The 25,778-nt window shown below is 41.7% G+C and overlaps 2 protein-coding genes and 1 long non-coding RNA gene across 3 annotated transcripts in view; all 3 read right to left on the bottom strand.

The window, feature by feature from the left end:
• mfsd4aa (major facilitator superfamily domain containing 4Aa) overlaps window positions 1-6,125 on the bottom strand; it is a 16,692-nt gene extending 10,567 nt beyond the window's left edge. Inside the window, exons 1-3 of the mRNA XM_034868509.1 lie at window positions 5,852-6,125; window positions 2,304-2,502; window positions 1,312-1,566 (exon numbers count right to left, since the gene is read on the bottom strand). Of these exons, the coding sequence (XP_034724400.1) occupies window positions 1,312-1,566; window positions 2,304-2,502; window positions 5,852-6,084 (687 nt within the window). The 5' untranslated portion in view covers window positions 6,085-6,125. The remainder of the gene's footprint in view (window positions 1-1,311; window positions 1,567-2,303; window positions 2,503-5,851) is intronic.
• A 3,239-nt stretch (window positions 6,126-9,364) lies between these two features.
• On the bottom strand, window positions 9,365-10,509 carry LOC117942849. Its single transcript, XR_004656230.1, has 2 exons — window positions 9,976-10,509; window positions 9,365-9,929 (listed from the first exon to the last, which is right to left on the bottom strand). It is a non-coding gene; the product is annotated as an uncharacterized LOC117942849 (long non-coding RNA).
• A 3,702-nt stretch (window positions 10,510-14,211) lies between these two features.
• Window positions 14,212-25,778, bottom strand: part of cdk18 (cyclin dependent kinase 18) — a 39,387-nt gene continuing 27,820 nt past the window's right edge. The window contains exons 4-16 of the mRNA XM_034868511.1: window positions 24,897-25,028; window positions 24,647-24,703; window positions 23,658-23,772; window positions 23,086-23,180; window positions 22,183-22,245; window positions 21,096-21,219; window positions 19,356-19,476; window positions 17,984-18,081; window positions 17,787-17,892; window positions 17,250-17,292; window positions 17,054-17,144; window positions 16,510-16,587; window positions 14,212-15,554 (exon numbers count right to left, since the gene is read on the bottom strand). Coding sequence (XP_034724402.1) covers window positions 15,520-15,554; window positions 16,510-16,587; window positions 17,054-17,144; window positions 17,250-17,292; window positions 17,787-17,892; window positions 17,984-18,081; window positions 19,356-19,476; window positions 21,096-21,219; window positions 22,183-22,245; window positions 23,086-23,180; window positions 23,658-23,772; window positions 24,647-24,703; window positions 24,897-25,028 — 1,158 coding nt within the window. The 3' untranslated portion in view covers window positions 14,212-15,519. The remainder of the gene's footprint in view (window positions 15,555-16,509; window positions 16,588-17,053; window positions 17,145-17,249; window positions 17,293-17,786; window positions 17,893-17,983; window positions 18,082-19,355; window positions 19,477-21,095; window positions 21,220-22,182; window positions 22,246-23,085; window positions 23,181-23,657; window positions 23,773-24,646; window positions 24,704-24,896; window positions 25,029-25,778) is intronic.

Here is a 25,778-nt window from a genome sequence, read left to right as displayed (position 1 = left end):
CACACACACACACACACACACACACACACACACACAGAGAGAGAGAGACACACACAGACACACACACACACAGACACACACACACACACACAAACACACACACACACACACACACACACACACACACAGACAAAAAGGCTTCTGTTTACCAAGTTACCAGTCAACATTTCCTGTCAGCTGATTCTAATTGTGAACCTCCCCTCATAAAATTAAAATCCACGCCGTTTTATCTTGTCCTCTGCTTGAAACAGATCCTGTTCAAATAGAGAAACTTATTTTTTTGCCAGGTGGAAGCTTATCGCTTTATCTCTGAGGCAATGTCTAGGCTTATGGCCATCTCAAGAAATGGAAACAAGAAGAGCAAATCTGAAAAACAAATGTGATTCTGAGTGGCTCTGAAGAAGTCACTGTGTTATTTATTATATCATTTACTTCAATTATGGTCATTTTTAAGTTGTTATTATTGTGCAACACAGCATGGAAAATGTCATGGGATGCTTAAATCATGTGATCATGCTCCAACAAAAGCCTCAGCAGAGAGGAGGCACATTAGTGCTGCTGAACATGGATTTCTGAAGTTGGCCTCCAGGTCCAGGAAGCCATCCAACTAATTATACAGTGATCTAAATATTAGTGATGCAACCAACGATTATTCTTATTGTCAAATAATCTGTCAATTACTTTCTTGATTAATCGATTAAGTCTACAAAATGTCGGAAAATGGGGGAAAATGTTAATCAGTGTTTCCCAAAAGCCCAAGATGACATCCTCAAATGTCTTGTTTTGTCCACATGTCAAAGATAATTTATTTTTATATATTGTTTACTGTCGCAGAGGAGGGAAGAAAGTATTTAAAATTAAGAAACTAGGATCAGAGAACTAATGTAAGATGACTCAAACCGATTAATCAATTGCCAAAAAAGCTGGCGATTGATTTAATAGTAAGAAATTAACTAATACATTCCTCTTGGCAGCTCTAGTATTGTTTGAATAAGAATTAAATTGGACACTTTTCCTTTTAACGTTCCAAGAAAAGTGCACTTGTTGACTTATTTTAAGCTATTAATCGCTACCACACACCCCAAATGTAAACAGAGCTTTAAGCCAAAGCGGATTAAGTTCTATAAGAACTTAGACGAGTTCCTTCCCGAGACTTCACCCCCAAGACAACTGCTATTAGTTTAAATAAAAGTAAACAACACAGAGCATTTTTTTCTTCTTCTGCATGCAACTGTGGTGCAGCCAGACCTTCTTCCACAGCGCTGTGGAGATAGGTCGGGCAACACGAGCCTAGTATTGACATGAACTCACATTGATAAGAGCCATGATCCAGAAGGCATACGACACCCTGGTGATGACTTCTCCCTCTGTGTGCAGAGGATACTGGGAGATGTTGTTTATCACTGTTCCGTGCCCGGCCAGGCTTTCGCGGAGGTGCTCTAGGTCTGAGGACGAGGATGAGTTGGCGGTCCAGTTGGCACCCAGGACACAGCAGTCGTTTGACAGAAAAGGATAAGCCACCAGGGGGCTCACCAGGGCTCCGAGGCCTATGAAGAAATGCAAGGCCTATGGCGAGATGTGAACATGAATTTCCCTCTGATCATACTGTCACCTTCATCTTTGGGCAGATACAACATTTTGACTCTGTACACCACCACACTGGATTTGAAACAAAACCATTAGTACATGCTTTGAGTGCAGACATTCAGCTTTGAGTTATGGATGTAGAATTACAGCCATTTTTATGCATAGACCCCGCAGTTCAGGGTACTAAAAGTAATCATCAAATTAAATTAACATTCTGAAATATTAAGTAAAGTCATCATATTTAATACTCGTTTGCTGATCCTTTGCAGTCTGACTATGTTGTGTGTAATATTGATTAGTGCAGGTTTAACTTTCTACAGTTTCTTTACCTCATCAATAAAGTCAATTAACCAGGAGGAAGTCAGTTATGGTATTGCATGGTGCATCTTTTGTGTGACACCCCCCCCCCCCCCCCCCACACCCACCCACACACACACACCCACCCAGACCCCCACACACACCCACCCACACACACCCACACACACCCACCCAGACCCCCACACACACCCACCCACACACACCCACCCACACACACACACACCCACACACACCCACACCCACACACACCCACACACACACACACACACACCCACCCACACACCCACACACACACCCACACACACACACACACACACCCACCCACACACCCACACACACACCCACACACACCCAAACACACACCCACACACACACCCACACACCCACACACTTCTGACCTGCAGGAAGATTGCAGAGTCTTTCTGAAACAACTTCACCAGCTGGAGGTTGGCGATGGTGTCAATCACCCCCATGGCTAAGCCAGCAATCGCCATGGCGACAGCCAGCAGTATCACTTGGTTACATAGCGGTATGATGGCGAACACTAGCGAGATGATGAGAGTGCAGGTGAAAAGGGCTGACAGGGAAGACTGGCGTCTGGAGAAGACACAGAAAGAGAAGACATCACCCAAAGCAGTATGCGGTTAATGACATCATTCAGTCACTCATTGAGAAGTTTAAGGCAGTTTGAATTATTATTCAACATTTTCTTAAAGGGTAACTTCAGTTTTTTTTCAACCTGGACCCTGATTTCCTCTGGGTTTGTGTCTGAACTGCTGATTGACAACGCCAGCACACCGTCATCAGCACCCAGAGGAGCCGGTTCATTGTAAGGCTGCTCCGACCCAGGTGTAAGACCAGCAGACCCAAGAACTCCTTTGTCCCCCAAGCCATCAGACTCTGCAACTCCTCACTCAGGGGGAGGAGGAAATAGTGTAAATATGGTAAAGTGGACGGTACATACACATACATACCTGGACACTTGACAGAACTTATGGTGTCTTTTTATAGCCAAAGGTTTTGTTGTTATTATTACTACTACTGCTACTACTACTACTACTACTACTACTACTACTATCTTTATATACTATACTTTGTCTTCTTATCTATCTGTTCTGTATTTTCCTAAACAAACCCACTGTGTTGAAGTACGGTAGTTTCGCCAGCGGTGGTATTTTTATCTACCTCAAACATCTTTTGAAATTAAATTTGTCTTTTGGCAAACAGCCAAACGCCAAGAATCAAAAGCAACACACCTTCAGCGTTCTGAGTGTCGCGTTAGGTCACGGCAGTTTCCTGCCACGACAACCAGCCACGCTCGGTACTAATCTGCAATGGAAAAGAGAGAGGACGGGGCACCGCAGTCGGGTCAAGGCGAGCCGAGCCGAGCTGGTACCACGTAACGAAATACCCCCATTTGTGTCTGATAACATTGTGGAAGGGATCCCTAAAGGGATTAGACCTTTTGTTAAAGAGTAAGATCCTTTTTTTAAAGTTGGTTGGTCTTTCCACTCTGGTGTGGTTGAATAAGAAAATTTAAAAAAAAAGTAATTCCCCCATTTATATTTAAAAATATGCTGGCTCTGTACACTAAAACGCTAAAAGTTCTGTTTATTTGAATGGAGTCTGGTGGGTTTGGCGATGGGGGGGGGGCTTTTAATCTGAGCTTTTTCCATGTTAAACAAAGAGGTCCGTCTCTGTGAAATCCTCTCCATAATGACGTCAGAAACTCAGAAACCCAGTCAGTGGAAAAACCAGCCCTTTTGGTGGATGGAAATTAACGATGAGCATTTGCCCCATAGGACTACATTGCAGCCCAGTTTGCGTTTTCAATCAAAACTGAACCAATTTCAAAGATTTCGTTTCACATTGGCCACTTAGACGTCAATGCACAGGGGAATGGGGTCCACATAGGAAATAGGCTAGCAAAAATTACCCTTTAAGACTTTCTTGGGATCCTATTCTTGTAAAACTTGTGTTCAGTGACTAAAAGAAGGGATTTCCAGCTTGTTTTGCTGCAGCAAAGTCACCTTAAGGGTCCGCTGCTCCATTATCTTTTATTTAACTTGCAGTCTTTTTTTTCCGCCAACTTTCCGCTCTCCTTTCAACCTTGTCCAAGATAACTCTTGGTTTGTTGGGGACATTCAGCCAGAGCATGTGAGGAAAGGGAACAACATTATAACGTAGAGTGCACGTAATCAGTAGTGGCAATAATAATAATAATAATAATAATAAGGGGTCTGTCGGCCTACCACTTCGGTCCAGACTAGAATATCTCAACAACTGTTGCATGCATTACCATGGAAGTGTGTGTATACATTTGACACCTTGACTTTTCCTCTAGCACAAACAGAAGGTCACTATTTTTAACCCTTGTGTTGTATTCCCGTCAACCATGAAAAAAAACCATTTTGGTCTCTTTTTTTTTTTACAAATTATTATCACTTTTTATGACATTTTTGTCACTTTTTTCAATGTTGTGGTTGCTTTTTTGAGTTTTTAAGATATTTTTAATGTTGACTTTTTCAGCGCTTGTTTTGATAGCCCATTTTTTTAATTTATTTTTTTACTGACAACGGGTCAAATTTGACCCGAGGACAACATAAGGGTCAATTAGCCTGTGAAATATCTCAACATCTACCTAATGGATTCATGGTCCCCAGATGATGAGTTCTACTGACTTTCTATCCCTTCTAGTTCAATAGAGCTCAACGGTGACCAAACGCTTTAACGGCTCCGGTTTTGGAAGTGATTTTCCACATTTAATTGCCCTATTGAGGTTTTTAAATATGCATATAGAGTTTTAAGCCTGGAACCAAGCCAACCAGCTACGAGAGTCATCGTGGTCGAAGACCATTTGATTCGGCGCAAAAACAAATTTGGAAAATTGAATAAAAAGGCAAAAGATACAAGACTGTGTGCAAAAACAATCAACGACTTCAGTGGTAGCAGCTCACTAGCCGTTTCAGGGTTTGCCAAATATTTCCATGGTAACAGCGTGCTCCACCAATCAGAAACATCGCCGTCACTGTTGTTGGTAGTGTAGTACTTCTCCAGGACATTTGAGAATAAAACCACGTTGACTTTCATACAGACATGTGTCTTCCATACAGGAACATAAAGGTTTTACAACCTTGTAGATGTGGTTAGTCCACCTTGGAGGATTCAGACATTATCGCTAATAATGACCTTTCTTATAGAGAAAATTACTTGAATTTTCACTTCCGTAACTACACTGTTGAGCTCTATTCGGTTGACCTATGTTGACATGTCTCAATAGCTATTGGATTGACTGCCATGACATTTACTTTGAGCCCATTTGAGTTGTACTAACTTTTGGGATCCCCTGACTTTTTATCCAGCACCAACATCAGGTAAATCCAATATGTCAGATCTTTTGGTTAATTACCACATTCCTAAAAAAAAAAGACTAATAGCATTCGCTTAAGCTTCAGTTGCACTTTGAGTTTATTGCTTGTAAGCAAAGCATGCTACCATGCTAACCTAAGATTATAAACAAAGCACAGCCTCACAGAGCCGCCAGCATGGCTGTAGACACTTAGTCTGTTTTATTTAGGGCCAGGAAAGATATTAGATCATAAGACGTTAAAGAGTCCAATTACCCATCTAACAGAGCCTATTCATGGCACACCAAAATGAAAATGGATGTGAAACGGATCAGTATTGCACAGGGAGCTGGTATGTGACAATGTAGGGACATTTTAAGTCCCAAGCTAAGATAAGGTAAATATAATCACCTGTCCACGTCACACAGTCACATTCACTGGCTGCTCAATGTGTGAAACAACTATCTCTCATTTAAATGCTGCAGATTTGCCAGTCAAATTTAAAACACAGTCAGACCAATCATTGTTGGCAGATGTTTTAATGAACCCTGCCCCATTGCAGTCACTTTGCCACTCAGTGCTCACTAAAACACACTCACGTTTTCTTGAAGAGTCCTCCCAGGCTGCTGCCCACCAACAGGAAGAACTGCTGGGCGACGAAGACCCAGGTGATCTGCTCCAGCGTGGACTGGGTCTGACACCTCAGGTCCAGAATGGTGGGTCCCAGGAAGGCGATGCACAGGCCGAAGCTGAAGAACACACTCCAGTAGGTAAGAGTCTGAGGCCAGTGGCGCTTGAACAGCGACCAGATCCACTCGTCCAGCAGTTTCATGTCGGTACTTCTCGCTGCAGATGCCAACCAGCCGCCAGCTGCTCATTGAGCGCTATCAAACTGAACCCAAGCTGCCAACGGAGAAAGTAGTCTCACGAGTCAGTTCGCCTACTGACGGACGTGCCGCTGATTGGCTCGTGTGCCAAGGTAGCGCCCACTTTCTGACTGCATTCAGATCAGTTGTTCACTGGAGCATAGTGGGCCCGGGCTACTTAGACCGTTTCATTAATAAAAGTAATTTACCAATCCAACAGTGTACAAATAGCCAGTGGCTGAATTTATTTAAGCACATTTACTCAAGTACTAAGTCAACTACAAGATTAAGGTACCTCTATTTGTCTTTTCTTGACACACCACTTTCTACTTCTATTACATTTCAGAGAAAATTATTGTAATTTTTACTCCAATCCAGTTACTAATTAATTTAGAAATTATGACTTTTGCACACATAAACACATGTAGGCTAGTTTATAACATATGTTTTATTATAAATTAAATTACCCAACAACAGGCCTGCAAGTCCATCTCAAATAATTGGCAGATTAATCACTTAGTTGATTGACACAACTGTTTGGGATCATTTCCCGTTTCTAACATGTGAGGATGTTTCTGCATTGAGCCCTTTTACTTTTAAAGTGCCATAATGATGCTCATTTTCAAGTTGATGTTTCAGGTTCAATTGTAGTTTGAAGTTGTACCAGAATAAGTTTGCATTGTTTCATTTTCAAAAAACACCATATTTTTGTTGTACCGAACATTGCTGCAGATCCTGTTTTCACCCTGTGTGTTTGGGTCTCTGTTTTAGCTCCAGAGTGAGACATCTCACTTCTATACTATCTTTGTTAGGAGCTGCACATGCTCAGTAGCTCGGTAAGATCCCACCAGCTAGATAACTCTTTCTCCAACTTTCCAAGGCAGGATCAGCTGGGACACTTCTTCTAGACAAGGCCACTTGTGGAATACCTGCAGAACAGGGAGAGGAAGTAGTTCTTTTGGAGATTATGGTGAACTAGTGTGTGTTGTAGCAGTGTTTTGCCATTGAGAACAAGCTAGCATGCTACGGTTAGCCACCTAGTCTCGGCTAGTTTTTTCCCCAAGTTTGTATGCGTGTGGAAGCACCAGAGACACACACCCCAAAAAGTACTTTTTTCATAATATGGGCACTTTAAAGCTATGATGCGTAGTTTGTCACCCCCATGAGGAATTCTACTTAAGTAGGCTACAGAATCATTGTTCTCCATAACCAGATGAATCCACTGAGCGTGTTGTATTTAGGCCATAGTAACATGCCTTTATGTAGCCTATATGTCATGTACACGCTGAGGAAACCAGTTGAAAGTGCTGATGGGGGGGGGGGGGGGGCTTTCACAGAGCATGTCATCCCTGTGTAGACCATAGAAACATTTGCACAACTGTGAATTGTTCACATTTTCAGTTATTTCAATAAAAATCCTACGTAGCCTTTCAGTAAAAAGGCAATTGGATTGTTACATCTATAACAATGTATCATTAATACACTTTATATTATTATTATAATGTTTACATATCACGTCTTGTTTCTAAAATCTTAATATGAAAGTAAGTGAATAATTTCTGAACATAGCGTAAAATCAAGTTACTCACTTAAAGCACAAGTACTTCAAAATAGTTAATAATCCTGGGCTGTACAGTGGACGTAGCGTCGGTGACATCACCCTTTGGTTTGTGGAGCCACGTGTTTGCATTTTCTCCATCGCCATCTTGGTATTTTGGAGCCAGAAGTGACCAAATTTGGGCAAAAGGGCGGAGCCGCGGAGAATGACTAGCTAAGCTAAATGCTAACTAATGTCGCTGCACGGCGGTAATTTTTGTTAGCTACACTTTCTACACAACTGTAACGGCCGCTGAAAGGATCGTCAGCCCACTGGACTCTGAAGCCAGCTCCCAGTACTCCCACTGTCATGTGACCGGTCTATCACTTTTTCGTATGATATCACACAAATTGTTGTGCATAAGTTTTCGTGCGATATCATACGAACCCGTTCATCAAAATGCGTCCAAGCCAGTGAGAAGTAGGGTCACTTCTCCCCACTTCTCCCCACTTTAATCAGACTTGTTTTTGGAGCCAGTGGAGTCGCAGTCTTCTGGAAATTAGAAAGAGTGCCGGTTCACATCGGCTTCACTTGTCAGGCCCGAAATCTTCTTGCCTTGTTTTTACAGTCTATGGTTTTACCTCCTGGGGTGGTCCCTAGGGAGGTGTTCCAGGCCCGTCCAGCTTGGAGGAGGCCTCGGGGAAGACCCAGGACTAGGTGGAGGGATTATATCTCCAACCTGGCCTGGGTACACCTTGGGATCCCCCAGTTGGAGCTGGTTGATGAGGCTCGGGAAAGGGAAGTTTGGGGTCTACTACTGGAGCTGCTGCCCCCGCGACCCATTACCGGATAAGCGGATGAAGATGGATGGATGGATGGATGGAGGATGGATGGATGGATGGATGGATGGATGGAGGATTATACCCATTCAGGTCATTATAATAAACCTTGACTTTAGTAATTTTGATGTACTATACGTAGGCAATGTCATTTGGAAACATGTAACACTTAGTCACTGTCTATCAAGAAACATCTTGCATATATTTATACACACACATACACGGTATATATAAATATTGGTGCTGCTTTACATCTTGTACTCCCCCGTACCAGCTGATATGTTGTAGTTTCTGTTCCTGTTTTAATTACCCACCACTCACCATGTCTCTATCATATCTTTATTTGTATTATCTGTATTTATATTTTTCCATTCCGAGTGCTTACTTTTTCAATATTATTTATATTATGGTCACACTTCAATATCATTATATCGTGGTTACTTACTTTCCTATATTATTTAAATACATACTATTCAATTTAATTGCACGTCACTTCTTTACTCTGCAATATTTACCGTACTACGGCCACCTCACTTTACTTTACAATACTTTTAGATAATGCCACTTTACATTCATTCAGTGCTTTTTGCACATTGTCTGTTAGTGTTTGTTTTGTTTTGTTTTTTGTGGAAAAACTGCTGCTGTAATAATTGAATTTCCCCATTGTGGGATGAATAAAGTATTATCTAATTAAATCCAATCTAATCTTTAGCATCAACTTCAAAAAAACTAAGGTGTCACCCTGTCCTGACCGATAGCACCATCTTCTGTTCATCGATGTTATTGTACATCGGCCTTTGTACTGTAACCTCTAAGAAGTACATCATGCAGTATCATCATACTTTACCAGAAAAAAAAGCCAATGGCCAGGTGAGTGTGTGCCAGAATTTTTAATAGTTTCCTCATTAAATAATCAATTAATAAATCAATTTTATGCCTGATGGCAGTCACAGAACATTCAATTTCTCATTTCATAACAATGTAGACAAATCACACAAAATATCACATCTTATACAAAATATTACTCATCTTTTATAAAACATTTAGACACCTGCAGTTTTTTTTCGTCATTTCATTTTAAATAGAGTTCTATTATTTAATTATTTTTTTTAAACGGCATAAACCTCACTGAGAAAGAAGAGAACATCTGTTAAAATACATATATATTATTCCTTTTTTATTACAGTATTTAAAATAGCTTAATTTACTACAACTAGATGCACAGTAATACTTCTGCCACTGAGGGAAGGAATGGGGCGGTTGGAAGTGTAACATACACAGCAATGCATCCCTCTGAAGTCCCTGACCTTCTCTCCTCGCTGCCTCCACCTTTGCGTCCGTCCCCGACAGGTGAGCGGAGGGTTGACCCGTCACAACGTGATTCTTCTATCAGCTTCATTTACTTCTAGAGGTAGAAACATCTTTAAAACCTTCCCTGGCGTTTCGCTTTCCATCTACACACACACATAATCTCCCCTAACTTGCACATTTAGGACTCTTCAAACCAGTTTGGCGACGGAGTGCTTTAGGGGTTCAATGCTCGGCGTACGGGGGACTCAAACACATTCTGCTTATGAGGGTCAAACCAACAACCCTCTGGTTACTAGTCAGCGTCTCTACCTCTAACTTCCCTGAACAGTTTCAAGGTGGCATTCATTTTCTCTTACTTGATAATTAGTTCAACGGTAATTTTTTTTTTTTTTTTCTTTCAACCTAGGCCCTATTTTCCCATGCATTGGTGTCTAAGGGACTAATGTAAATAAAATATCTTGTCCAGTAATGAGCGAGAACACTGTAACTGGAGGTGCAATGCGGGCTGCGATGTGATCCTATAAGGAAAATGCCCATCGTCGATTCCTGTCCACTAGTTGCTGTTTTTGCCACTGACGGGCTCAGATTATTCTTCTGTCTGCCAACGTTATAGAAAGGAAGCCTACAGAGATAGATCTTTTGGTTGAAGACTAAAATCCTTTTTGTTTAACCAGAACCAGCTCTGAAATCGCCATTGCCAAAACCGACCACTATCTCAGCACCTCTCTATGAAGGAAGGCTTGTCATGACTTAATTTATTTCAATCATGCCCAGTCCTAATTCCCCCACAAGTCAGTTAGAACTTGGGAAAAGATTTTAGATAAATTGCAAAATGTCATAAAAGCTTCTTCTGGATATCATATAACCTGGATGACTGAGACTATTCAGACACATACTGCAAATGGAGAGAGAGTAAGAGCAGATGTAGGAGAGAGGAGAGTGCATTTTAGCCACAAGCCCTAATCACGTCTGCAGATCAGTTCATCCTACACAGTATGCATAACCTCTGGGCTCACTCACAAGTGAACTTTAAAGGATATTATATGAGGAACATTTTAAAGTATCTCTTCTGCAGATATGTGTACTTTAAGTTATACTGTGTGTACTGTTCGATACTGTCTTTTGTGGTCCTACAACCAAAAGCTTTTCCTTGGCAATAGGTGCATTGGAACTGTGCAAAATATAAGGGGTAGTAGTAAGTACTGATAAGAGTAATTTGCTAGAAACTAAAAAGTACTTGTAGGACCTACTTTCCCAGTGTTTGACAATGTGGGGCCTTATTTTGGAACCATGAAAGGTAGGACACAAAGGAAAGGAAGCAGAGGACACTTCTGGTTTGTGCAAATAGGAGACTAAGAATTACACACACTCGTGGCGAGTTATTTACACACAAAAAGCAAACGCCTCCTAACACATAGGCCACACTAGATCAAATATAGATTATTCACAAGCAAAAATATCATGCGCAGTTTACTAAGGCAACTTCAAAAACTGGAGTGAAAGTCAGCTCCTTACACTGTATAAAACAAAACCCCATCAGAGTGGAAACACGGGGCGCTGTAGCAAGGCATTTTACAATGGACTTTTACTGTATGTTCATGATGGAGTCAGACTTTATAGAGAGGCAAGTCCCTCCCCCTTCCGGTGGACCACCACATAATATGTAGTAGTATGGGGAGAGACAAATAATATGTTGATCACGTTTGAATTAAGCCATTAATTAAACATATGTTTGTCAGTTTAAAAGATCATTTTGCAAGTTAAATTCACAGGTTGTCATAAAACTGATAAAAAGTATATGAATGTGAAAGTAGATATTTAGGAAGACTACACACTTCAACGTGGCATAAGTGACGTCTCTCTGAAGCTACGAAGCTTCTGTGTTTTGTACTCACACGAGCAGAGGATCTTGCTCATTCTTTCACTTCCTGGCTGATAAAAAAAGACGCTGGACTAAACACATCAGGTAGGATAACGTTACATGTGTTTGGTACAATGCTAAGCTAGCTAGCTAGCTAGCTAGCTAGCGAGCTAGAGCTGAACAGCAGAAAGACAACGTATATTGTGCGAGATGAGCTATGTGGTTCACTGAGCGTTTATTTACACAAAACTAAGTGGTACTGCGACAAAATGAGACTTTCTTGACATGCAAAATTATCTTTTAAATTGACGAACATCCTGTGTTAATTAAGGGTCCACGGGGTCCAGCGGAAATGGCGGGACGTCTCCTCTCTTCGGTAGGTTAAAATCTTTGTTTCATGGGAGTAACGATTACCGGTGTGACGGTAAACCACGATTAAAATGTTGACGATAACAATTACCGTTTTCATTTGAAATATCCTTATTATCACAGGTGGACACCCTGTGTTTAATCCTTTCCAGCATTATCTGAGTGTCCTGAAGTTGCCGCGCAGGTGCACTGCGTAGCCTAAACGTGCGTTTCTTCAGGTTGGAATCATGACGGAAGACAGACGAAGACAGACGACAGAGCTCAGGACATTTATCGGCCCTCCAAGAGGACTAACCGCACGTGCAAACCGCCGCGGACTTGAGCTGCAAAAAAAGCTACTGACACTAGAAACCATTATAAATTACATATATACTGACAGAAGTTGTATTGTTAATTGTTTGCACCGGAGTCTGTTAGCAGTTAGCTTGCTCGTTAGCCGCTGAGCCGTAGCGGCGTGCAGGCAGAGCGAGCAGCCGCTGGACTAACCTAGTGACCCAGGCTGACCTAGTGACCCAGACTAATCTTGTGCCCCAGGCTAACCTAGTGACCCAGGCTAACCTAGTGACCCAGGCTAACCTAGGGACCCAGACTGACCTAGTGACCCAGACTGACCTAGTGACCCAGACTAACCTAGGGACCCAGGCTAACCTAGTGCCCCAGACTGACCTAGTGCCCCAGACTAACCTAGTGACCCAGGCTAACCTAGTGCCCCAGACTGACCTAGTGACCCAGACTAACCTGGTGACCCAGGCTAACCTAGTGCCCCAGGCTAACCTAGTGACCCAGGCTAACCTAGGGACCCAGGCTAACCTAGGGACCCAGGCTAACCTAGTGCCCCAGGCTAACCTAGTGACCCAGGCTAACCTAGTGACCCAGGCTAACCTAGTGACCCAGGCTAACCTAGTGACCAAGACTAACCTAGTGACCCAGGCTAACCTAGTGACCCAGACTAACATAGTGACACAGGCTAACCTAGGGACCCAGGCTAACCTAGTGACCCAGGCTAACCTAGTGCCCCAGGCTAACCTAGTGACCAAGACTAACCTAGTGACCCAGGCTAACCTAGTGACCCAGGCTAACCTAGTGACCCGTGCAGGACTTCACTGTGAGGGACCGTTTAGAGACGATGTGGCAGCTAACGCTAACTGGTCCATATGTACAAACAACGTTATATCATAAACGATAGGTAACCCAGCAACGGCGATCATGAGCTTGTCCTCAGAATGAATGTTTTAGGAGGAACGAAAGTTTCCATTGGATGTTTCTCCGGGATCAGCCAGCGCAAAGGACGTCTATATTCCGATTGGTTGCTGGCGTTAGCCGCTGCACCGCGTCATAGCTCATTACCATAAAGTTGAAAGATTTCAACTTTCAGATTGACGCTCAACACGCTCAAAACGCCCAAATAGCGACGCCGACAGATTTGCCTCCTTGCAGCTGAGACAGGCCGGCTTCCATTGAAAATGAACGACTTCCGGTAACTTCAGACGCTTAAGTCGGTGGCGGTGTGAACGTCCGGTAAGTTGAAGCAAGGGTATATTTTGGTTATTCTCAGAAGGCCAAAAGACAGTTGATTGAAGATAGTTATCCTGTCTGCAGAACGTGCAGGAAAGAAGTTGCTGCTGAAGGCATTGAATTTGCTTTTAAAAATACCGCGATATTACCGAAAACCGTGATAATTTTGGTCAGTATAACAGTGATGTTAAATTTTCATACCATTACATCCCTAGTGAGCACGTGGGTTGCTACTGTGTCCGGACTACTGTGTATGTACATATTCAAGACTGGCGGGTGTCATAAAACACCCATAGCTGCCATATTTGGGACTCTTTTGACAGGAATCATAATTCCATCACTGATAAATCCTTTAAATTGCGCTAGCTGGCATATCCCGGTAGCTAAACATCATTAGCTTCATCTATTTTACATTAACTAACTTATTAATGAGGTTGACCTTTTATTGTTCAGCCGTTTTTCAGAGGCTTGCAGCCTCATGATTAAATTTTGCTGCGTATTTGGCTTGTTAGCTCACTTAAAGCTAACAAAGACTTAACATTGCTGTCGGGTGAAAACCTTGTATGTCCAAAAGTGTTGCTTTTCAGAAAATGCAACAAATGTTAATTAGAAAACATGATATGGAGCTATTAACCTTTGACAAATTAAGCTACAGTAGATATTTCTAAAACCCAAAGACTGACATAAAGGGCAACCAATTGCATTGATTTATGAAAATAAATTAAAATGGAAAAAATATATAGATACAAGGTTTATGCCCGACAGCAACGACAAATAGTTTAAATGCTCAAACTCTTTAGTTATTTAGCAAGTGCTTATTAACCCACAAGGCTTAAGCCGCCATTACCGCTTTTCTTTCTGTGAATTTAGAGGTTTTAGCAACCAGGGGGGACTTTTCCTTTAATAAGCTGGTATTTTTAGATTTAAGATGTTTAAATGTGACTACTAATTATCAAACAATTATAAATAAATTAAATCTGCAGCACTCACTCCTTGTGATAAGCTCTTGAGAGCTTCAAATCCCTATTTAGACTTTCATGCTCTGAAAATAAAACTGACATAAAAGCGCAAATTCACAGTTAACTGAAGAAGAAAAAACACAGAATAAAATAATAAAAAGAAACTTCTCTTTGGTTTCTGGTTATAAATTTGAATGGTCATTAGGGGCGTTTTTGGGGAATTTATATTTTTATGTATTTACTTACTTATAGCTCAGCCTTTTTTAAATGTTGAGCTGAATTTTACAAGTTGGAGGTGCCACTGGATGCTACTGTAACAAAATCTGTGTATCTTTAAGCTACATTTTGAGCAAGCCTCACCTTTAGTCTGACAAACATTTAGCAAATTTTGGAAACAAGTTCACCTCATTAGACTTCACTTATACTGGACTGACCACTCACACTACAACCCTAAACATCTGTACACCTGCAACTGTATGATGGCTCCAGATGTGATAGCTACCTTAAACGGCTAGAGCCCTGGGTGCGCTCTGAATGGAAATTATGCAAGCTTGCGTATATGTGTACACTATAACAGAGCAGCAAAGCAGCTTTATTTAGGGGCCTAATGGTTGACATTTAGGTTGAAGAGTGTGTGTGTGTGTGTGTGTGTGTGTGTGTGTGTCAGCAGGATACTTATAAATCTCTGGTGTGTGTGTGTGTGTGTGTGCAACTACGTAAGCAACGGCAGCATGTTCAGTGTCGCTGATTGTGCAAATGTGTGCAAATATTTACTCTGTGTGTGTGTGGAGGGAGCGTGTGTTTCAGCCCAGTCATTTCAAGTGCAGTGCAAGTTGATTTCCAGAAACGCTTTGTCTCCGTGGTCAGCTGCCTTGGAAATAAGTGAGTGCACAGGAGTGTGTGTGCGCATGCAGGTGTGTGCACACAGGTGTGAATGGTTGTGAATGTGCTGAGCTGCGTTGGCCTTTGCGCGGAGGTCTCGTCTCTGGGTCTCCGTTCCTCCTCCGGGACTAGAAGATGCTTTGTCTTCGGTTTTTTCCTCGACCTGCGGAGAAGCAGATTGAGATTGAACACTTGTTTCCAAAATGATGATTATTCAGTGTTAACAGTATGGCTGCACGATATGAGGAAAATATGTGATTCTTTTGTTAAGTATTGCGATAATGATGTTACTTGCGATAAATTATAATAATTATTATTGAAGTGCAGCATTTCTGCTGTTTTCAGTATTCTTTTAAAAAACAACAAGATGATTGTTAAATGAGAAGAATCATTTCCATTATTCTTGTGTTCAAAAATTGAACATTGAATTAAATATAGAAAGAATGACTATATTTTAAAAAGGTCCCAGCGCATGTAAATTTAACTTTATGAGGTTTTTTAACATTAATATGAGTTGCCCCAGCCTGACTCTGCCTTTGAGAAAATGAAAGCTCAGATGATTTGATGTGGAATCTTGCCTCTTATGACCTCATAAGGGGCAAGATTCCAGATTGGCCCATCCCCTATCTCTGCTTTGCCCGCCCGGAGAATTTGGCCCACCCATGAGAGAGAGACATCATGGCTTTCAAACGAGCACAGTGGCATTTGGTCAAGGCCACACCCCCAGCCTCCACCTAGCCCCCCCCCCTCTCACTCCTCCGCAAAAGCTACAGACTCAGAAATGGCACATACTAAGGAAAGCTCATGGTGGGACTGGTTCCAGTGGCTGTAATTCTGTTGAGACTTCAGATATGGTATTAGGGGACCACTTAAGTATATAAAAGCATCCGAAAAGCAACATGTCACAGGACCTTTAAAGTGTGGAAATGTACATTAAAAAAAAATAGTTCGATAAATCGGTTTAGAATCGAATCGTCGGCCTCTGAATCGGAATTGAGTTGTGAGGTGCGCAGAGATTACCACCCCTAGCTACTATGCTATGTGTGGAAATGAGAGGGCATTCAGTAACTTGTGGAAAAGTTAAACCATGTTGTGAGACTGTGTCTCAAGAGCCTTACCTAAAGGCTGAAACACTGAGCTGCGGTGGCCTGGGTCCTTCTGGAGCTGGAGCTCTCTGAGGGAAAACACTGAAGCAGCTAAAACAAAGAGAGGACAGAAAATGACACAGAAAAAAAAGACTAACACTGTATTCAGTGTGTGTTGCCTAAAATTTAAAAGCCTTGATACGGAAAATGACAAAAACATTCACAAGGCAAATGCCCCAGCGTCATAACCTACGTGCAATGTCCATAACCAAATTATGCAGTTCTGCAAACCAGATGTTTTAGTTACACTGTAATTACATAAATGTAATGTGTACATCACATCTTCTACATGTACATTTTCTCTTTGAATGTTATTTTGTGACATTAAATATGGTTGAATGTCTCTATTGCCTTGATCTTTAGTAAGTAGTCAATTTTGGGCGCAAAGGTAATTCAATTATGCAAGAAAAGCAACTGAGTGTGTGTGGTGGCACGTTCCATGTTAGTCGCACATCTACAGAAGAAGTAAAGCCCCTAGTGCTGTGTGTGCGTGTGTGTGTGTGTGTCTGTGTCTTACTGTCTGCCAAATTGTGTATGTTATTTCCCAGACTCAGGAAGTAGGGGTGATGTAGAGCGGCTTCCGCGGAGATTCTGCTCTTGGTGTCATACTGCAATCACAAAACAAAAAGCAGCTGATCAGACCGTGTCTGCCATCCCAGTCCAGTTCTGCCTTGCATCCACGTGAGTTGGGTCATTGTGCTTTGGTCTCATACCAGGAGCAGAGCAGACAGAAGGTCAATCCCCTCTGTGTCCAACCTGATGGAGACAAAGAAACAAAACTCAGTTGGTTTTATGACTTTTAAGGGAACAATTACTCACCGATACTGAAAGCAAATACAGAGGGGGTGAATTAGCTTTTTTCAGCCCCCCAAATTACTCCCAAAGGGGTCTGGATTTGTTTAAAATTATAAGACAAATTTGGTTTTATGATTAAGTTAAATGGAGCGGAGAATACCTAATATTTCTCAGTAAAACTTAAAAATCCACGTGATTATACGGAGCCCCAAAGGTAACATGGAGGGGAGAAGAAAAAAAAAATGTAGAAAATGTATTGTACATGTACACCCCCATTTACATAATTAGTCTTTTTAACAGAATACAAATACCACCAACTGGAGTAGATTGAAGTGGGGATTGGGAAATGAACATGTGTGACACGCCAGACTGACCCTCATTAAAGTATAAGTACAACTGCATGTGCAGGTACAAGTCCGCGGACGCGGAAAGTATGTCCTTGCCGTCAGTGTTACCTTGGCACGTGGTTGATGAGAGCTTGAGGTCTGTATTGAGGAAAGAGGTAAGACCTAAACTCTTCATTACTAGTGATCCCGGGCCAAGTCTCTTCTGTTGGAGTGCCTGGAAGACAAAAACACTTAAATGTTGTTTGCATTTATATTTTGATTCAGCTTGTCCTGTAGGATATTATCATATTGCGCTACTGTCTTACCCAAAAGCCTAAAAATTAAGTGCAGCTCCTCCTTCACTGTCGCACCAGGAAACATAGGATGACCGGTTGCCATCTCATTCAGGATACAACCCACGCCCCTGGAAGACGAGGGAGGAGATGAAGATACAAGGGCTGAATTTCAATTCAGCAAGTAAGTAGCAAGGATGGAGGACGGATCTCTTAGGAGTCTAGAGTCAGGATGCACAAGAGCAGCTGGAAGCAGTTACTAACTCCGCCCGTAGGCCAACGAATTAACGTGATGGGTCGGTGGACAGGGCGTCTCATCCCTTAAAACACTTTTCCTCGTTTCTTCTGTCTTCACATGATTTCCTCCATCTCCCCCATGCTTGCTCGGTGGAACGGACCAAGACGCAAGGGGGGAAGCAAGTGGAGGAACCGAGGATGCAATTTAAGGGACGGGAGGAGGAGAAAACAACAAGTGTCTTCCAACAAAACACACACACACACACACACACACACACAGACACACACTTCAAAGAGCACTGATCATAAGCCCAAACGTGGTGTGAGTGGACACAGCACGGCCTTTTGTTCTTTTCAGGCCTGTGATGAAGAGGCGCCCAGTGGCCTGATCAGAGGAGATGTAACTAGGTGAGCTAATGAAAGGCTGTCGGGCTGCTAGAGAGCTACATTTAATCCTCAGAGGTTTACCAGAGCTGTGTGGGTTTTTCCACCATGGCCGACCGCTAATGAGCAAAAATACATATGGAAAGTGAATGCAGATGAACTATGCTCCATTATACGACTAGTGACTCATCTCTCTGCTAATAACCGGTGAGATGTTGATAGATATGCATGACACAATCCTCAAGCTGTTAGACATGTATCAGATTAAGGCCTACCAAGAAAACAGCTATGATCACTCAGCACCAGGGCTGACACCATTGTTTTGTGGCCTTTTGTGCTTTGAAGGGCTGTCTTCTGCAAAAGAAATTCATCGTTGGCTAACTGTCATTTGATTTTGTCAACTAATCGATTAGTTGATTTAATCTTCACAAAGAAGTATGCAAAAGCAACAACAAAAACAACATCGCTGTTCACCAGAGATGTGCTGATTTGTTTCTTAGAGAAAACTAATTTTCCATTAAAAAGCATTACTAAAATGTGACGTGTTCGTCCAATTAACTGCTGGTTGAAGACCCCGTTCCCTCCCTTTTCTGCTTTGTAGTCAAGATGGCGCCCGTTTAGTGCGAGTAGGCGCCACTGTTCCACACTTAACTGTGCACTGAATTCTTGCGTTATATACACTTTATACTTACACCTAAGTGTTTAGAGTGGCGGTTTGAGACACAGCCTTGTGTTGGGAGGCAAGCACATGTTAAACTACTGATGAACAAATATCCAAACTCACCACATGTCGATGGGTGTGGAGTATTCTGTTGAGCCCAGCAGCACGTCAGGGGGTCGATACCAAAGAGTGACCACCTCGTTGGAGTAGGTCTTAGTGGGGACAGACTTAGCCCTTGCCAGACCTGGACAACACAACACGGTCAAGGTTTAACAATGGGAGACCTCAGTGACAGTAGACTGGCTTCCGTATGGCCATTTTAACAAGCCTGCTTTTTGTGCAAATATTTACTCTTCTCAGTAATTCTCCACGGGAGACCCACTATTTAAGTTTTACTTCTCCCCTAAAGAGCTAATAATCTATTGCCAGGCAAAATTTTGGCTCTGGATATTTCTCTTTGTACATTGCTTCTACAACTAGTCCCTCGTAATCCATTGTTTGACACCTCACACACACACACACACACACACACACACACACAAGAGACAGCAATATCAACATGGGAGGAGAGATACCAGTACAATTTACAGACAGATTAGGTCAAGCTACCGTCCTCCACAGCGCTGTGGAGGAGGGTCTGGCGAGTCCACACAGCACTCCGGCATTGGAGAGAAACGTGCTCTGCTTTATTGGCATTTCTTTAAGCCAATCACAATCGTCTTGGGCGGCGCTACATGCCGGACAGAAAACCGGGGCTTCGGCTTAACCCTCCTGTTGTCCTCGGGTCAAATTTGACCCCTTTTAAAAATGTCTATATCTGAAATATGGGTTTCTTTTTAACCAAAGTACAATAAAACAATGGATTGGATTCCTTACAACGCTCTTTGCAAATACAATTAATCAGTTTTATTCCTAGTCAAAATAATTCATAATTTCTGCTTTTTTGACTCAAATATTAGGTATAATTCTATATAAATGAGGGTTATTGACCATGATTTCCAAAAAGTAGTGTAAGGCTAGTGGGAGTAAGGTGGTGTTATTGAAAAGTTAAAAAAAAAAAAAAAAAGTCTGAAAAAGGGACAAAAATGTCCGTTTTTGATCCATAAGGACAACACAAGGGTCAATAACCTCAGGAATGAACTTGTTTTGGGGGAACGTGTACATTTAAAGGTTGTTTTAGTCTTGCAACAAGAGAACTCACATTGTCTAGCTAGCTGTCTGGATTTACCCTGCAGAGATCTGGGGAGCAGTTAACCATAGTCCTCATAAATTGAGTATAAAAGGCCGACACAAGGAAAGCAGAAGGTAAAGGGCGTCCAGCAGAATTTCAGTTGGCAACTGAACAATTCCCAAAGTGAAACGTCGTCGACTTGGCTAGTCTAGCCCACACTATCAGAATAGCTGCCACAGGAGCAGGTGTCTAGTCTTCTCTCAGACTACTTGAATTACATAATGCTGAAAGGTTATGTAATTCTTGCTCAAAGACGCAAAGAAACTCCCCCCAGCCTTATAGTGGGGTGTAACTGTATCATAGAATACACTCTTTTGTCAGTAACACTTCATATTATCTTAGTCCTAACATGTATACATGTGTGTCTACATGTTAGGGTTGAGACTATTGAAAAATACTCAGGGAATATTGGTGAATACCAGCACAAAACTGAGAAAAATTTAGAGAGAGGGGCACAGTTGCTAGGATACAGCAAGTAAGAGTGCTAAAGTAATCGGTATCTCTGCATGACAGTAAAATACAACTGAAAAGCAACTGTGGCAGGAAATGTGCTCTCTCCTTCCAAAGTGTGTCTTTACAACCACATGATGTGGTTGTAAATGTTGTGGATGTGAAGGTGCTGTTTTTCCCACCAAAGTCGGCCAGTTTGAGCTCGCCCGTGTCATTGATGAGGAGGTTCTGAGGCTTTAGGTCTCTGTGGAGGATCTTCCTGGTGTGACAGTAGGACAGACCACGCAGCAGCTGGAACATGAAGATCTGCAGGAGGAAAAGTTTAAATCATGGGGATGAAAAATATGGCATTTGTGAGATTATAATGGTAAATGAATAACCCATAAAATAACTTCTGACTCTAGTCTCCTCTCACCCCTTTTGACTCATCCTTTGCCCTGAAGGCCTGGAACTGAAACCATAAATAACCCCTCAATTTTGGGAATGTGAATACATTTTTGAGTTTCAATTCCAGGCCTCCATGGCTACCATGCAAAAAAATAAATCTACTTGATTATTTGCTGTCTGGCTTGATAACGAGCAGCTGCAGACACTGACGCTGTGAATGTGGTGGCAGGGAACTTGTTTTGAAATAAAAAATACCAACCAAACTGAATTAAATATTTGATATGGTTTAAATGTTGTGTATTTGCACTCATTTAGATCAATGGACCAGCCCTTAGATATGCTGCTGTTGGTTTAGACTGACGGGAGACTTCCTATGACACACTGAGCTCCACTCTCATCCTCTTTTTCTCCATCTGTGTGCATTCCAGTCTTATTAATGCATGCTAGCTAACTTAGCCTCTTCCCTGAAGTCCCTGGTCTTTTTCGCCTCGCATGTTTCTTCGGATAGTGGTGGCACCTGAAACGTGGTTGCATTTGCTGTTGCGGTCCTTCTTGCGGCCCACTGCCACTATTGTTATCATTAACTATCATAGTTCTATTATCTTACATATATTACGATAATATCATATATCATTCTTTCTGTTTAAATTAAGTTTTTCCTCCGCTTTCACACCAAATGTTTGCACAGGTGGGAAATGTTGGGTCTTTGTAAATGATTGATGTGGTCTAGACCTACGTTATCTGTAAAATGTCCATGACATTTAATCCTAATTTCTGTTATGATTTGACAATTTAAACAAAATGTTACTGAATCGAATACAAGTCCCACTCTCTGGTATTTAGTCAGTAGTGGTTGACATCTGCTTCATGCGTGTGGCTCACCTTGACGTTGTGCATGCTCATGAGATTCCCGCAGTTGTCCAAATACTGTTTAAGGTCACTGTCCTGGAAGACACAAACGTCAAATTGTTCATTCTCAACTCTATCCATAATCCACTTGTGTGATAGAGGGCAACACCTTAGGCTCGTTCGAGATGAACTGCGCCTCGCCTGTAAAGTAGACGAGAGCAGGCGGCAGCAGCGGAGGCGGGGACAAAAAGCTGCGGTAAAGTCGGGCAGTTTCCATCCGATTCCAGACGCCTTCAGGCTGGACAGGAAGTGACATAAACACTGTGGTGCGATTCCGATTTAATGAAATATAATCAGACCCACATATCAGCTGGTAGGCCTACACAGTCTCTAGTTTAAATTATGACAGAGTAGCTCTCAAAGTGCTCTACATGTGATCTGTTGCTGATTTTAATGAACAACACACTGGAGATGATCCGTGATCTGAACAGATTTAGTCTCGCTGACTTATAAACGTCACTATCAGCCACACAACGTGTATTCTGTACAGAATAAGTCTTTAAATCAGACAAATAGCCATTAAAATCCCTCCGATTCAAAAATAATAAAAAGTTTATATGAAGCGTCATCATGTTGTAAACCAATCAGGTGTTAAATCAGCTGAGAAGCCGGCGTTTCCCAGCATGCTCTGGGTCCGCCTGGGTCCGCCTGGCTCTTGCAGTTGGTGAAAAGCAACTGCGCCGCCTCCGTCTCAGAACTGCGCCGCCTTGCTCTCGTGAGATTTCCGTTGCCCACGTGTCCACGACGTCAGAGCAAGTCGGGATCAAGTAGGACACAAATCTAACCGGCATGCAACGGGCGCCGATCGCCGGTGATCGATTCTGGCCTGGCTCATCTCGAACGAGCCTATTTTCAACACCTGCACGATGTACTCACGAGATACTCAAACACCAGAGTGAGGCAGCGTTCCGTGTGAATGATGTCGTGCAGCGTGACGATGTTGGCGTGTTTCAGGTTCTTCAGTAGAGACACTAGGTGGACAGAAGGAGGAGACGTGAGTTGGGCTGTTTTTAAACAGGTTTAAACTTGTTGTCTGAAAACAAAACTCACCTTGTCTCTTAAATGTCATCCTGGAGTTGTGTCCTTAGACACTCCAGTTTGAATTACATGTGTGGTTTAGTCTACACTCATCATGTAAATGCTACTGGAGTTTGAACTTAAACATACTGTATACATGTCTTAATTCAGGCTATTCTCATTAACCTTTTGTACATTAATTAAAAAAAAGTAACACAGTATAATTAGTATGTAGTCCACGTATTTATTATTGAATGCACAACAATGACTGCTGCTTTATAAGAGCAAGAAGATCTGCAAACGGAGGAGGTCGGGATGGATGGTTGGGTTCTAAAATACAGGGCTGTCAAGCAGGGGAGTGGAGTTTGTGTGTGTGTGTGTGTGTGTGTGTGTGTGTGTGTGTGTGTGTGTGTGTGTGTGTGTGTGTTTACCTTCTCTGATAGCAGTGCAAGGTGCTCCCTCCTCGTGCTCCAGCCGAATCTCCTTTAACGCCACCAGGTTCTCTGTAAGTTTGCTTCGCCCTTTGAACACCGTGGCATATGTCCCCTAAGAACACACACACACACACACACACGCGCACACACACACACACACACGCGCACACACATTCTATAAAGAGCTGTGCCAGCAGGTACAGTATGTGTTTTTTTCCATTAAAAGCAATATAATAATTGTGTTAGTTAGTAAGTTTATTGTCTCATCCTCTTCCAAGGCACATAAACATACGTGGTAAAAGATAATTAATTCCAACTGACTAAATGAGATTAGCAGTTTTAACTGCTATCACTCATGCACAGCCTCATAACATTACATGTACGTAATGCAATCTCCACAAACTCCTCCTCTGATTTGATCCTTTCATTTAATGCTTTAGGACAGCTCATTGATTTTATTCTCCTTATATATATCTTCTGCTGACAATTCTTTATCATGATGCAGTTGATTGTAGGTGTTTTTAACTCTATACCAACTACTCCAAGCTAAAAAAAGAGCAAAACGTTTTCAGATATTGAGAAAAGGAACAGAACTAAATGAAGAACTAGTGTCATGGCAAATCCCTGTCCTCCACTGCATATAAACCAAATTATGCTTTTGTGAAACACAGGTCTGCAATCTTTAAAGCCTAAGCACACATTATGATTGAAGTTTTTATTCTTATTATACATGCTGCACCAGCCAATCCCAACTAATGCATGCAAATGAGCACACTGGTATTCGGTGGTTTGGCGTGTTTTGCTGGATTTTAGTAGTTTTGCTATTTTACTAGTATTTATCATAATTCCCATAAGTAAAAGAGATTAATTGTTCGACATGATTTCGACGCTCAAAATGTCCTTGGGGAGGAAATAAAAACGTACGCTCATGACCATTTAAAACTTGTTAAAAAAGGTGAATGTGTGAGTAATCCGGTGAGACATACCTCACCCAGTTTGCCAAGCTTCACGTATGTCTCCAGTTTCCCAAAACCTATGTCAGACTAGAGGCATGAAGAATGAAAAAGACAGATTAACCTTCGTGTTCCTGGTTATGATTCTCTCCAAAAGATCATTTGGTTTAACTTAAATTCATGTTTTCTAAAGCTAATTACAGTAAGCTCGAATCCTTCTTTACTCTGTAAAGACAGACAGATAGATAGATTGATGAGTACGCAGTAATATAAAAGCACTAACCAGTGAAGCACGTCGGGACATGCGACTGAGAGGTTTGCAGAGCGGTGAGCTGTCACTCTCCAGCTGAAGTTTCTTGAGAAACTCCGGAGGCAGACGGATGTCCATGGGCAACGACATGCGCTTACTGACATCCTGCAGAGATTGGACACCTTTTTAAACTACTACACGTTTGGTACTTTAATACAGACATGAACATTATTCCTGGGTCAGCCTAACTAACACTCAAACCTCATGAGATAGGGCCACGGGGTGGTCTTAACCCTCCTGTTGTCTTCCAGTTAATATTGAAAATCAACACTTTTGTTGATGCTTTTTATCAATGTTTTTCACTTTTTATTATGCTTTGTCCCTTTTTTAAACACCGTTTTCAATGTTTGTCACTTTTTTGACGTTGAACACTACGTAACACTAACTTATTATTCACAGTTATTTTTGCAATTTATGGTCAATAAACCTCATATATAGGAAATTATACCTAATGTTTGAGTTAGAAAAGCAGAAGTTAGGAATTATTTTGACTGCCTTTCTATAAATGACTGTTAATTTCTTTAATGTTTAATTTCTTATGCTGCACTGTATTTTTTATTCTTGTGGTTTATCTGTCTTAATGTTTCTATTTTTTAACTGACTATTCAAGTGTTTTATCGTTTTTAATGCTTATGATTTTTAACTGTTTGTACTTGTGTTTTATCTGTTTAACTGATTTTGTGTAAAGCACTTTGAATTGCCCTTTTGCTGAAATGTGCTCTACAAATAAAGCTGCCTTGCCTAAAAAAGGATGGATGTTGATGGATAATCACAGACTGGAATATGTCAACTTTTACGCAATACTGTTTCAAAAACACTTCAATTTGTTTTCAAATGCTATAATTTATATATTAT

This window comes from Etheostoma cragini, chromosome 4, assembly GCF_013103735.1.
Source record: "Etheostoma cragini isolate CJK2018 chromosome 4, CSU_Ecrag_1.0, whole genome shotgun sequence".
Taxonomy (NCBI): domain Eukaryota; kingdom Metazoa; phylum Chordata; class Actinopteri; order Perciformes; family Percidae; genus Etheostoma; species Etheostoma cragini.
Note: the sequence above shows the minus strand (reverse complement) of the source record. Positions and strands in the feature narration are given on the sequence as shown.